The sequence below is a fragment of the Pyxicephalus adspersus genome, chromosome 2 (assembly GCF_032062135.1).
Source record: "Pyxicephalus adspersus chromosome 2, UCB_Pads_2.0, whole genome shotgun sequence".
Taxonomy (NCBI): domain Eukaryota; kingdom Metazoa; phylum Chordata; class Amphibia; order Anura; family Pyxicephalidae; genus Pyxicephalus; species Pyxicephalus adspersus.
This window is the reverse complement of record NC_092859.1, coordinates 95276538-95290772: the sequence shown is the minus strand read 5'-3', so window position 1 is coordinate 95290772 and position 14235 is coordinate 95276538. Positions and strand designations below refer to the sequence as shown.

The 14235-nt window shown below is 35.8% G+C and overlaps 1 protein-coding gene across 2 annotated transcripts in view; it reads right to left on the bottom strand.

The window, feature by feature from the left end:
- CFTR (CF transmembrane conductance regulator) overlaps positions 1 to 10837 on the bottom strand; it is an 84983-nt gene extending 74146 nt beyond the window's left edge. Inside the window, exon 1 of one of the 2 annotated variants that reach the window (XM_072401562.1) lies at positions 10746 to 10837. In XM_072401562.1, coding sequence (XP_072257663.1) covers positions 10746 to 10798 — 53 coding nt within the window. In that variant the 5' untranslated portion in view covers positions 10799 to 10837. Of the gene's footprint in view, positions 1 to 3046; positions 3671 to 10745 lie in introns of those variants that run through there. The other variant, XM_072401561.1, reaches the window with a different exon arrangement.
- Between the last annotated feature and the right edge of the window lie 3398 nt (positions 10838 to 14235).

Genomic DNA, 14235 nt, shown 5'->3' with positions numbered 1-14235 from the left:
TTATTACTATGTTTAGAAACATAGAATATCAATTTATGTTGAGAGGCCATAATCCTTTAAAGCAGTAAATTATTAGTCTCTATAACCCTAAAATGACCTGTGGGGGATGACGTTTTGTGAGTTGTTTCTAACTTTAGGAAAGGAAAAAGGCAATCCACAAGTTTTTTTTTTTGGGGGGGGGGGCTCTGACCCTTGTGGGGAGTTGACACTGCAGGTGGTTTAAAGATGCATGTTCCAGGGCAATCATCCTGGTTTGACAACCTAGATAGTCACTTAGATGAAATACCATGCAGCTACAGGAAGTAAATGAGGTCCTCTCTTGCAATAGTGAATCCAGGAAGAGTAGACAGCTCTGGATCATGTAAATGTAAGTCAGCAACGGCAGATCCCAAATGTGTGGTCTCAAATGTTAATTAATGTTAAGAGAGCAGTGATCCCTATTTTATACCTTATACCATATACAATACATAGTAAATAAATATTACTAAAAAATGCTTTTGTGGATAAAATTAATCAGATTACAAAATACAATAGATGGAACTTCAACTAAGTGTTCATGAAAAAAAATCAAACCTAGGTACTTCAGTCATTGATTTGTTATGTTTTTAAATGTATAGCTGTTTATGGTATCCACAAAATGACATCTGTCCGATTGTCTTTGGTGTTTACACCAAAGCTTTTAAATAGAAGATCAGATAGGTAAATAAATACGGCAATGGTTTTCTTTCCATACTACCCATTGAATTTGTGTTTATTTACTGTGATCTGTTGATTTGTAATGTTTATATTATCCATGTAGTCTTCACACAAAGTGCTAATTTATTAATAAAAAGCTAAATAGATGAAAGTCCCTCATTGCTGCTCTGTCACCTTGTTTTCTAGGGCTCAGCTTGTTGCTCAGTGGGTGCTCACACATGTTTTACTTATTGTAGAGAAGTATTTATTATTTAATCAATGTTCCCAGTAAGATGATCTATAAAGCAGCTTGTACTCACTGAGAAATATCATTTGAATTAATATAGGTATAAAAAAAATAAGGACAAAATTTGTTTTATTAGTTTATGTTTGGTTCTTTTTTGAATCTTAGTAGATTTCAACATTATTGACATCTACTAAGAAATCTTTACAATAGAATAACTCTAGAATAACTTGATCATTATTGTTTTTTCATATATTTTGATGGCTTTAGAATTTTATGGATTCTTCTTCCTCTTCTTCTCCTTAGATAAAGAGGTGCACATTTAGGTGTCATTTATACCTGTAGCTTTGGACCATGTTGGGGACCACTGGCCAGCACATTACCAAAGCAAGAACAAGCTAGTTTGCCTTATGGCTCTGGTTTACTCTAAATTGATGGTGCTGTTCTCAAGAAAAGGAAGCACAAGAATTAGGACTAGTCACTAGTATTGTTTCACCAACTAATCTCTTACTACTAACTAATCATGCCTTGTGCTGCTGACATCTAAAATTTGACTACAAATATCCAGATACTAGTAGTCAGAGACAGCAGTGCCTTAGGTGTGAACATGTGTGGGATAATTATAATAATAATTGTCACTGGAAATTATCTTTTGTGATCGTTTCAAGTGACAGATTAATGAATGTTTGCAGTGAGCACCTGTTCTATTCTATGGTAAGGTGAGGGGGAGGACGAGTGGCACTGCACTATGCTTTCCTCCATTGAAATGTACAGTGGTCTTTCCCGAACAGTCTTTTATTGATCTGGCAGGACAGAGAGATGAACAACATTGGGGGACCCCGGTACATACATCAGATTACAGCAGAACTAAATGTTCTAATAGACAGGTCCTTTAGAGTAAAAGGGACAGGTGATACCATTACTGAAATAAAATAAATATACCAGCTTGCATGTGTTTGAGCTTACCTGGGATCCTTGGATCACTTACAATTCTTCGTCTCTGATTCCTACTTGAAGTCGACACCTTACATCCCCTCCCCTACTCCCCCCCACTCCCTGCCCTCCCCCTCTGATAACCCTTGAAAACCTAATTTGCTTTGCAGGTCAATGCCTTGTTACAGAGTCTAATTTCCTTGCTTATATTATGTTCTTGTATAGTTGCTTTAATTTTTATACTCTGTATTTTTGTTATGTTTTTTAAGCTTATTCTTTATGTATATCTGCTACTCTGGTTTGTTTTTATTTTTTTTTTTCTTGTTGTTTATGCAAATGTTTTTAATAAAAATCTATTAAAATAAATATACCAGCTTGATCACAATTTTTATTTTCACTCACCTATCCTTTCTTTGGTGGTGGCCCCAACATTTTTTTGCTCTTTCTGTGGGTTTTTGATTTTCAGACATCTTGATTGGCCAGGCCAGCCCCATCATTAACCAGCCAAGGTAATATGTTTTATTGCAGTAGGAACATCACCTGTCCGTTCTACAATAAAACAAACCCTGCCACCTTGCAATTTTTTAATCCAAATTCTTCTTTAAAATAGAAGCAAATCTAACAAGCTCACCACAATAACAGAAAAATAGGCCCAAATATCATTAAAAAATGATTGAGATGAACCAAGTTTGTTAGTTTGTAGTATGGAACTTTAGCAAAGAAAGCAAATCAAAATACAACAGCATTTTCTTAGGCCCTGACTTTTCTCAGCATGTTAAGCAGACACTTAAGTTAACCCTCCTCACTCTTCCTAAACCCTTAAATGTAACCTTACCTCTGAAGTAAATCCTTAACTATTGCACTGTAAAGTTAATTATTAATTGATGTTTGAATATGTGAACATTTTGCCTTCCCTACAACCCACCCCCTCCCCCCCAATCAACATTCTGATATTTTAAAATAAAACCTCATTTTGGTATATTACTTTTTGTACACCCAGTGGTGGCATTATGTGCTTCTCTGTGCGTATGTGAAGATGTCACTGCTACTTTTTGATAGGTAATATGTGCTTTTTAAAGGAATGTGGTGCGCAGAAAGTGGATTAAAATCTTTTTTTGGCCATTGGTCAATAAAATCAAATGTTTTTGTGCTCATATTACACACATCCCAATTTGTCTTAACCCTCAAACTTACCTAATTCCTTCTCCCCTTAATTTGAAGTTTGTAGAATTCCTGTTAACGCCAATATGCATTGCATTGCCAAATGCTTCGATTTTGAACTATCACAGTTTTGCGCACTTATGCCACTGGGCTCTGTAACACCTCCAGATCCACAAACACTAATGCAGTGCAATTCTGCTGGCAAAATCTCCAAGACAATACAAACATTGTAGAGACTCCTTTGCTAAAAGAAAAGATCAGCTGATATAAATAAATATAGATTCCTGCCAACTGGCTGCTCTAATGTAAAGCACATTTCTGTATGAATGCTTTTTCTGAAACACGAACACCCAGTAGAAGCTAAGCAATCACAACTAGTGCTTCATTGTTGACAGGTTGTGTGGTTGTTTTACTAGAATAAGCCAATGCTTTAAATATTACTTATGTACTATATATACATATGTACACAAAAAAGTTCCAAATAGGTAAAAAAAATTAACTCAAAGTGAATTCCACTGATGGGAAACACCAGCGACAAGGTAAAACAAGAAAAAGTAAGCTTGAAAATATAGAGACATACATTAATTGAGCAGGACCAGGACCAGAGGCAGTGAATTCTTATATTTAAGACTTCACCCAAGTTTTGTATGGTGTAGTGAAAATGAAACTATAGCTAAAAATTAAACAATTATGAGCAGGCAATGTCCCCTCTGCAATAAAGAGGGGGCATCCTGATTGGCCAGACCAGAATGATGTAACACCTATTTCATACCCTGCGTACCAGCATATTATGTATGATTTTTAATAGATAGCGAACAGGCAGATAAGTATGTTTAATTGCAGAAGGGACATCATTGTCTGTCCTGTCTTAAAATAAGACCTGCCTGATCACAAATTTGCAAAGCATAGCTATAGTATGTGTTAAAATAAAGCAGTATCAATATCTACTTTATTATAGAAGGATTTGAAGCAGATTTCATTGACAAAATGGTCTTACTGGTTGTTTTTTTCTCTTCCTATATGGATATCGTAGCAGAACTAAACTTTAATGGTACATAATTGTGAGCAGGCGGACTCCTTTTTTTTTTTTAATGATAGTTACTTTATGCAATAATTCTTTTCAGTAAAAGTATTTCTACAGTCTAATTCTTCAACAGAATGATAAATGATTACTCTTTTTAAAGTGATGCAACAAATCACAATGTCATTTGTGATTTTCATATACAATATAGATAATATTTAAAAAATAAATCATCTAATAGAAAGGGCCAATGTGGTTTCTCAATAGAAATTATATTGGTTTGCTACATGGGAACTGGAATAATTGTATAAACAAAGAGGAAAACTGTCTAATTTGGATCAGCAATTACTATAGCTATGGGCAGATATCCTTCATGAAGTTGGTGAGAAATCTCACTGTATAAAGCTAACTATAGTCATTTTTCTCATATTGAATAATCAAGAAAAAACCAGACCAGTAGTACAAAACAATTATTAAAGATCGCTGTATTCACAGACTCTTCAAAGCTTGTTCATTACGGAGCTCAATAGCTAAAGCCTAAATCTGTATAAGTAAAGGCATCAGCAGAGACTCTGCATGTGTCAGAAGTTTTAATATGCTTCTGTACCTCTTACAATAAAAATTCCAATGGGCTGGGCCCTCATTTCCTTTTGTGTCATAGTCTGTACTTGTTATGTATGCAGGTTTCTCATCTGCAGCCCATATTTTTTGTACAACACTGCATATTATTATGTTGGTGCTTTATAAAATAAAAGAGAATAATATACACATATATATATACAAACCATTGGTTAAAACGCAAAAACTTCAAATAAAACTGACTTTTGATTTTTGGTAATAAACATTAAAAAATTTTACCATATGAACTTTATATTAGCACAGCGACATTTACACATTTCCTACTGTAAAAATCTTTGTCAGGTTTTCATTGCTGTCTGTGGACATGAAATGAGGGAACATTATCTAACAGTCACCAATACAATAAAACTTGACAAAATGTTCTAAACAGTATGTTCATTTATTTTTGCTATGCTATTGATCCTGCCAGCTCTAAAGGGTTTCTTACCAAGAATTTTAGTTCCCAATTTACAGTGTACTAACTATGTAATATCAGTAACCAATGGTTTAAACCTAGGCTTAGGCTGGTACTTTTTACCCATATTTGGACTTGTGAGTTTTCTATTTTGGGTAATCTTGGACCACACAATGCCCAGGTTTTTCTGCACCCCTATGATCACAGATATTTGTAGTAAATAATATTCCACATGTGCAGGAATGTAACTTTCTGAAGCTTTAATCATATAATGACATTTGAGAAGAGATAAAACATAGTCTACAGGGTTCCATAAAATGTGTCTTCTTTAGATGGTGACCTACCGGTATGTAGACCTTTTACATGTGCTGCTCTGATCACTATACAACAAGCTGACATTTGTCATGCTGTATTAACATCTCTTTCTTTTTGAAGAAAGTAAGCCATATCTATGTACAACAAAACTCAGGTGCATTACATTACAGAGCTGGTTCATGTACATTGTTTAGAACAATGACTGTAAACTTCTCTGCTACAAATAATTGTGAAATCATGAATATGGACACCGTGGCCCAATCACAAACCATTCAAGCCTTTAGTTATTAACATATGAATCAGGGCATAGTGCTCTAAGCTTGTTACTAACCCAAAACCTTCTTTCCACTACTAAAATAAAAAATGTTACAGTATATTGGCTATCACATGTAGGCTATGTTTGGACTGGCAGTGAGGTTGTGGTGTGATTACACCATATAGCCCATAAAGAAAGAAAGGGGGCAGTAGTGAGCAGTTCAGTACTGCCTGCTGTTGCCTGCATTAAAATGTGCAAATACTGGTTCTTTAAAAACTAGCGCAGAACAGCAGGCTCATGAAGGTCGGGCAAGGAGCCAGGCTCTGGCAGCCATGCAGACATGCCTGTTTCCACCATGGACCTGAGCCTGACATTTTTCAACTATTTTCCTTCACGAAGTCATGTTCACACTAGTGCTCTTTCTACAAGTCATAGAAACTGAATGTGCATTTGACAAGCAGTTTTGTGTGTGCAGAATACTTGTATTTTTCAAGCATTTACAAATGTTACTTAAATGCCAAGAAGATGGGATTTTATGCACATTGATCCAGTTTCCTTGTCCTGGTCCTACTGAAACTATGGTATACAGTTACACCTGCCTACACAGGTGGTTGAACATGTGTGAACAAAGTCTAGGTGTCCATCATCAAGAATTCTAATGATTATGCAGGACCAAGACAAATTACATTTTTGCATCTTAAAAACAACCTGTTCTATATTTCAAATCAGTTTGCAGAGAGATACTCTGACATTCCTTTCCTGTGTTTATTGATACATGTCAGAATTCTGTGTTCCCTTAAAGTCTGTTATCTAAGTTTTGGGCACCAACTATATTACTCCTACTACAAAAAGACACTATTTATGTGTCTTTTTGACAACATGTTGTGTATAGTTTTTGAATATGTGTATGTGCACTAGATACATTAGAGTGTCTATTTATAAGCAGTAACCAAAACATCCACATAGGTATCCTACTGGTTCCAATGTTACATAATCAATGTAAAAAACACAATGTTACACAGTTGTGTACAGTAGTGCTGTAATGTATATTCTTTACAATTGAGAAAAAAAACATTTTGCTAGATGTGATCAGTTCACCTCTCAGTATCATCCTGCTTTGTTTACTTAGCAATTAGAAGCTTATTTCCTGCTCTCCAAATATCAATGCATATTTCATTGTGGGTGCAGCACACTTTGGTGCAAGTGTCATAATATTGTAAAAGTTGGTCAGTTAACTATTTCAGTTTCTTATTTTTAAACAGGATTCTGTTCCTAGAATTTATAACGGTGTAACAAAAGTATTAGAAAAGAGGGGGAAATTCTGACTTTTAACTCATTTCACATTGTCATTCACACGGACATGCTTAAAAAAATTATATTTAGTAATGCCGACACATGCCATATTGATTCATATGAAGTACTTATTCTGCCTGGTTTAGTTAGATGTGCAGTAAAATGTAATAAATACAACCATCCAATTTCACTTGCTGAAGTGAGCACAAATTAGTTCCCTATACTTCAAATTTGAACAAACTTGAAAACAAGCCAGTTAACCTTCCAGAAAGTCATTGAAAGTTGCCTAAGTGGAATAAACTGAAAAAAGAAACTCCATGATGGTATACAACTATTTTGACATATATACCAAATTTTGGCAAAATTGAATAAAGGAATTTAACAAAAAAAATTTTTTTTATGTGTATATAAAATTATAATACAATATGGTAACATACCTTGTTTGCTTTTTACCAATATATTTTTGTGCTTTGTTTAATGAATGTACAGTCTAATATTCCTAGCATGTCTAGTAAGTTTGTCACTGAGACCCATAAATCTTCTAACATGTCTTTGGACTGTGTGCACCTAGGGGACCTGTGCACTCATGGAAGATATATGCAAACTTGATGTACATAGTGTCCTAATAATCAAACCCAGGACCATAGATGATCCTTTTCATAAATGAGTGAAGCAGAAACAAGCATAGTTATATCACCGGAGCCCAGATATCATGAAACAGACCCCTGGCATCGACTTTATTAACTGTTAGTCAATAGTTTCTACCAGAACTGGAACTAATAGAGTTATCTAGGGGACCAATAGCGATAACAATCATGCAATATGACCAGGATTGGGTGACAATCCATATAGTAAAATGATGTTCAATTTTTGGTTGTTCAATATTACATAATTCCTATAACACATGCTGTATTATTGCTCTAGTAGGTTTATATGCTAGAGAGATTTATTTTTACATTTTAAACCACTAGTAATTTTTCAAGGATACTTTGTAAACTTTTCGCAACAGGTTAAGTCAAAGATACATTCTTATCTGACAGCAGCATCATGTTTCCTGGTAAATACCAGCCCAGCAAAGACAAGCTGCCTTCTTTTCCAGGTAAGACTTTATGGGAGAAAGAAGAAAGTCGCGACCATGTTTTTGGCTACTTTGTGGGATGTGTTGCACAGGCAACTGCCTTCTAGATAACCCGAAAAAGCTGTAAATGAAATAGATAATGGAAAGGGAGTATTTCAGTGCTGTGTAAGGCTTTGTACAACAAGAATAAAGTAGGTCTGCGTGGCTTGAGGTGGTCTCTAGTTAGGATGTATATAGTCTGCCTCTGTTACTTTTTAATAGGGGACTTGATAGGTTATCTTCTTTAAAAAAAAAGGTGTGCTGCACCCTGGTTATCTTAAGTCTCTTTCATGTTGTTCCACTGGATCTCTACCTCTCCAGGGTTGCCTAACCATGCTATAGAGTCTATAGTAAAGGTTACAAGGTCAACCTTATGATCTTAGCATTTATTACAATAAAAATACTATAAGTGGCCATATACAATACAATTTCAGGCAAATTCAGACATCACTTGTCTACAGGGATGGATTGGGCTGTGTAGGGATTTCTTGGCTATGGGCTGACGAGTTCTTTTGACCATTGTCTGATGACTTTTTATGTGTTAACCATTTCTCAGAAAGGCTGGAGAGGATACACTTTCATCAGTGAAGCTTGGTGATCTATCAAACCTGGAATAGATTTGGTCCAAGATTGAAAACATTTGTTAACAAACAGCAAATGATTTTAGGAAATCTTTCATCAGCGAAGCTGGGTGATCCAGCAAACCTGAAATAGATTTCCTAAAATCATTTGCTGTTTGTTAACAAATGTTTTGAATCTTGGACCACATCTATTCCAGGTTTGCTAGATCACCGAGCTTCACTGATGAAAGTGTATTCTCTCCAGCCTTGGAGAGCTTTAATAAATCAGACATAATGTGGGGGTTTAAAGGTGAAGGATGTCTCACCATCTCTCTTCCTTTATATATGGGCATTCTTACTCACTCGCTCTATACTATATATATAGATACACACACACACACAAGAAAACTGGTACACTGTGAAAAATTTACCACTGATATCTATTGTTTTACTAAGTGTAAGGCTACATACACACGTGCAATGGTTCTCGTCCTGATAATCGGCTCAGGGCTGATATCAGAGGAGAATCTGGCGTGTGTACAAAGCTAGTTGTCCATCGTCTGAATGACCATCCTGGCGAATCCACAGACAATGGACGACGAAGGATTCTAATGCAAGTGAAGGGGACAATAGGGTACGGGGATTGTGAAAGATCCTTTCCAACAGCAATTATTGCATGTGTGTATGTAGACTAAGATCTTCTGACTGAATATTTTATCTAGTTTAGTCATTCTGCATTCTGTTGTGAAGTAATATCTGCACATGGACAGGTAATAAATATAAAGTTATTTATAGTTCAGCGGCTAGCTTGTTTGTGCAGTGGAGATACTACAATGACAAGAAGAGGCAACAAAAAGAGGAACCAGATGAAGTAAGAGTAAATGTAAAAAGTAAAGAGAACCTGTTGCTCATGCAACTGAACCATAATTCATATATATATTTTTTTTTTTTTGCTTGCTATGGGATAAAATATCTGCTTCTAACAAAGCAATTGAATCCAACATTCTCACTGTGACATTTAAATTAACACAGCCCCAACTTAAAAATAATTCCTAAAACCATTCAAAAGGGAAAATGCTATTTAATCATTGATGACTGTGATAGCATTTGCCTTATGGAACTAAAAAAAAGGCATTTTGTATTACACGAGACCACCATGGGCACATACTAGTATGCAGTTAACAGTAAGGAAAACAAGGATAACTGGAGTTATTACATTTTCCTTGCGCTAAGTGAAAAGATTACTGTTTTAGTGAATTAATCAATTCTCTCCTATTCAAAGATGGAGTGGTACTCAAATACATAAACCTGTTAAAACTCTTTTGAGTGCTAAACTGACAGGTTCTATGCAGGTGTTGAAGTGCAGAGGAATGTTAAATAAAAAGCAGGAAATAATTAATTCCTCCTACTAAGATCTAAAACAGCCATATGACTTCTTATTTTAATTAGTACCAACAACAAGTAGAGCATAAATATGATTGAGATCAGACTTCAAGCAGGGGAAGCAATAGTGTTAAATACAGGTGTGTTATGATAATCAACTTCCAGGATGGTGAAAGCAAAAAGTGTCACTTTGTTATGACACAATGCAGCAGCTACCCTATGGCATGGTGAAAGTTAACCCAAACCTCAGTGATTGCTCTACACCAGCAGCTGACCCTGATCACCTTCTGATCAGTAACCAGATTATCCTTTCATCTGTATTAATATCACTATGTGTCTCTTTTGTAGAACAAGAAGACTGTTACAGGATTGGCTTGATAGGTTACAAGATTGCAGCATGCCTGTATTGTCAGCTGAACAAAAGCACATCTATGTCCTGTACACTAAGACACAGATCATAGAGATTTATCCAACAAATTATTTCATCAAAGATCTGTCCTGAGTTGTGCCTTCAGAATCAGGATTAATACAAATGTTCTATTACAGGTGGATTATTTGTCAGGTTACAGGTGCAGCATACAGGAAGAAATGGCATTCTGTCGCCTGCCAAATACCTTTTGTCCCCTGCTCATAAGCCAGAGAATAAAGTTTATGCAGCTGACAGCAGGCTGAGGTTTGCTTCTATTGGGCTTAGGTACCTGCACACTGTATGGGAATGCAGCAGTCCCAGGTACACACATTGCAAGTCACTTACCTGAAGAAGAGCTTGGAGAAGATGTTGGCTTTCTCTAACGGGGATCTCTGCATGGTGAAGCTGTGTATTGCTCCCAGCAGGCACAGCCTATATTATAGATCCTGGCACTGGAAGTCCAGCTCTCCCACCTTATTCTCCCAGCCTTCTGATGTCACTGCCTTCTTGACTCTGCCCAGGTTTAAGAAGAGGTAAGCAAAGGGAGACAGCCCATTCTTTCATATCTTCCTCTTCTCCTACTTTTTTTTCTCTCTCTTCTCCACTCCCTCTCCCTCTGTTTAGGTAACACACCAGGGGTGTGTTGCAAACAATTAGAATGAGATTGCATTACCCAGGTAGATTGTATTTTGGGTTGGTGTAAGTTAATGGACCTTGTGCTGATTGTAATGACTAAGAAGGTCACACTTTTTTTCTGGGGAACCACACTTGAATAATATCAGGTCAGGAAATCTCCAGAATATTGTATCATAAATTATAAGAATGTGATATAAAAACATTTCTGATGTTTGCAGACCCAGCCTAAATATGAGAAATGGACCTATTTGTTTTGGTGAGTTCTTTTGATAAAATATACTTGCATTATTAAGAAATGGGGATTTCAGATATTTTTTTGGTAGTACATCACACAATGTTAAGTTGTTATTATTCATAGATTTGTAAATATCCCCCCTTTTCTGCTATAACTTTAGAGGGGTACTCAATGAACCAACTGCTGCTTTTTATCTTCTATTTTTCTATAATTGTTTTAGGCTGGAGTTCTGCTTTAACATTGCAAAGGAAATGTAATTGGTTAACAATGTCTTAAACGTTTCTGTTTGTTCTGATAAAAAAAAAAATAATGTATTGCCTATTCAAATGTCCAACGGACACCTAAGACACTGTAAAAAGCAAATGTAAAGTCGAAGGTCCACACTTTTTACTCTTCCATCCCAAATAATTGGTCCTTTAAATATATATATACAGGAAATTTTGTTTTAGTTATCGATAAAGTATGGAAGGGTTAAGCCCCATACAGACATCAGATAGAACTAGCACTGTACACAAAGCACCCATTCTGTTCTATAGAAAGGAAAGAGAGACAGCAAGCAGCACCCCATTATGCCCTCCAGTGACCAGTCATTCCCCTTTGGTCATTTATCAATCTGCTGTGGTTGCCTGATGAACGATATCGGGGGACTGCTGTTACCATAGCAAATTTTTGTCCAAGACAAGCCTGACCGTTCCTCCTAAGTGGGAATCATCTGATAGGGTGTCTAGGTCCTCACTAAGAAAATTTTGTGTTTTTTTTGTCCTAGTGGCTAATGTCACTAATATAGGCAAGATCAAATCCAAACATTTTGAGTTTTCATCAGAACAAGAGTTGAGGGTAAATCCTTAATTGGGGCACCTGTTAATATGGCACCTCTATGGTATATAATTTTGTTCACTTTTGAGGGAATTTATCAATTACCTCTTATATCTTTAGGACAGCAAGTGAATCTTCCTAGCAAGGCAAACACAACAATAAATAATCTGACAGATATTTCAACCCCATTTTTATGCTATACAAACAAAAAAAAAACATTTGGCGTTACACACATGGTGATCAAGCTCATTAGCTAGTAGTTCAGCTTCGGTCAACAACACCAATGAACTTTTTGGCTATCTATCTGTAAGGTGACATTCTTCCCACCCCGCTAATGCACTGTGAACTATGAGTTTAGCAGATATAGCAGCTGTTATATAAGAACCAAAAGTTATTTCAAGGGGTCCCCCAATGTTAAAAAGGTTGAGAAATACTGATGTATATAAAGGTGAAAATAAGATCAATCATCTGAAAATGTTTACCAGAAGTAGTGGGGTTCCATGCAATCTTCTGCCACTACAGCCATGAGGATCTTCACCATATTTGATTGACACCCGGTGGATGGCATGATGATTTTTGTCTAACATTTATTATAAGTAGATAAAAGATTTATCATAAGTAGATGTATAATAAATATAGACCTTTTTGGGTCCTATAGAAGAAGAAAGCTGTGAAATCAGCAGTAATATTGTCCTGTGTGCAGGTATGCTTTTTTATCACATTGGTGGCCTACCGTAACAGATGAATAGAATTTTGAGATAAAAGGTAGTTTATGTAATTTCAGAAATATTATAGAGCTTCCTCTTCTGTGTTTAAATGTTAACTAAAAAATAAGGAACAACCAAATGATAGATTTAGAAAAACACAAGCCTAAAACAGGAAAGACACCAATTTTTTTTTGGCCAAATGATGTTTCTGTTTCAAACATGACAGGTCAAAAAGGGAAAGGGTCAAATAAATATACTAAACTATCTTGCATGTTTCCCAAAAGAAAGCAATGCCTAAGGCAAGCCCAGGTTACTGGAATACAATACGTCATCTTTTGGTATACAAAACAACATAGAAAGGAAATCTTTCCCAAAGCCCATAAATAACTATTATTGTATTATTAATTGAAATAAAGTCTCACAGTATGACAGTCGCTACCCTCATCAAGGCGTTCTAAGAATATGAACAGTAGGTGTATGTCAAAGCAAACTGAAAAAAAAAACATTTTGTACATCTCTGGAATACACAGACATATTCCTGTATTTTATCTCCTTAAACATTTTGTTTGTATGAAGAAATAACTTAGAATATTTTCCTACCATCATTTTTGACATGACAACACATCTGTGATTTCCTAACTGGTGTCTATCCTGCCTACTTTATGTCTGATGTACTAAAGAACACAACCCCCTACTCAGGTCACACGTTTTATGACAAAATAATTAGGTAATTTTGTACTTGTCAAACAGATATAACAGTGGTATATATTTAGCAAGCCAAAAGTGGAGCAAAGAAAAAAAGTTTATTGTTAGGGTTAAGATACATGTTATTACTATGTATAATAGGGATAACTGAAAGTGGTTTAAATACAATCATCATAACAAATGCATATTACACATAGCCATAACCCTTCTGCTAGGTTACCTCAAACCAAATTATGAGGTAGTAGATTTGCTTATCTTTGAAGCTCATCTCCACTGCCCCTTAATTGTAACATCACCATAAGGAATGCAGCAACACACCATTTCTGTCCAGTGTCCTAAACATATTGTTCTAGATGATTAATACAAGACAGAGAGCTCTCACCAGCAGTCAGCTCACTTAAAAGATAGCCACTGGTCAGATGGGAATAAATAATGATGTCTCGATACTGGGTTGGATGTGGAGCCAAAATGCAGAGATCAACAACATGGGCCTGATTTATTAAAGCTCTCCAAGAATGGATAAGATAAATTATTATGGGAGAACCTGGGTAATTCAGTAAACAGATTTGCTAATGTTTGGCAAAAGTTTTAAATACTAGACCAGATCCATTCCAAGTTTGCTTTAGTAATTCAGGTTCAATTATTGGAGTTTGCATTGAGGTTCATATTTCTCTCTAGTAAGAAAACAATTAACACCACAGCAGGGACTTTACCAACTATCACTCAATATCCCATG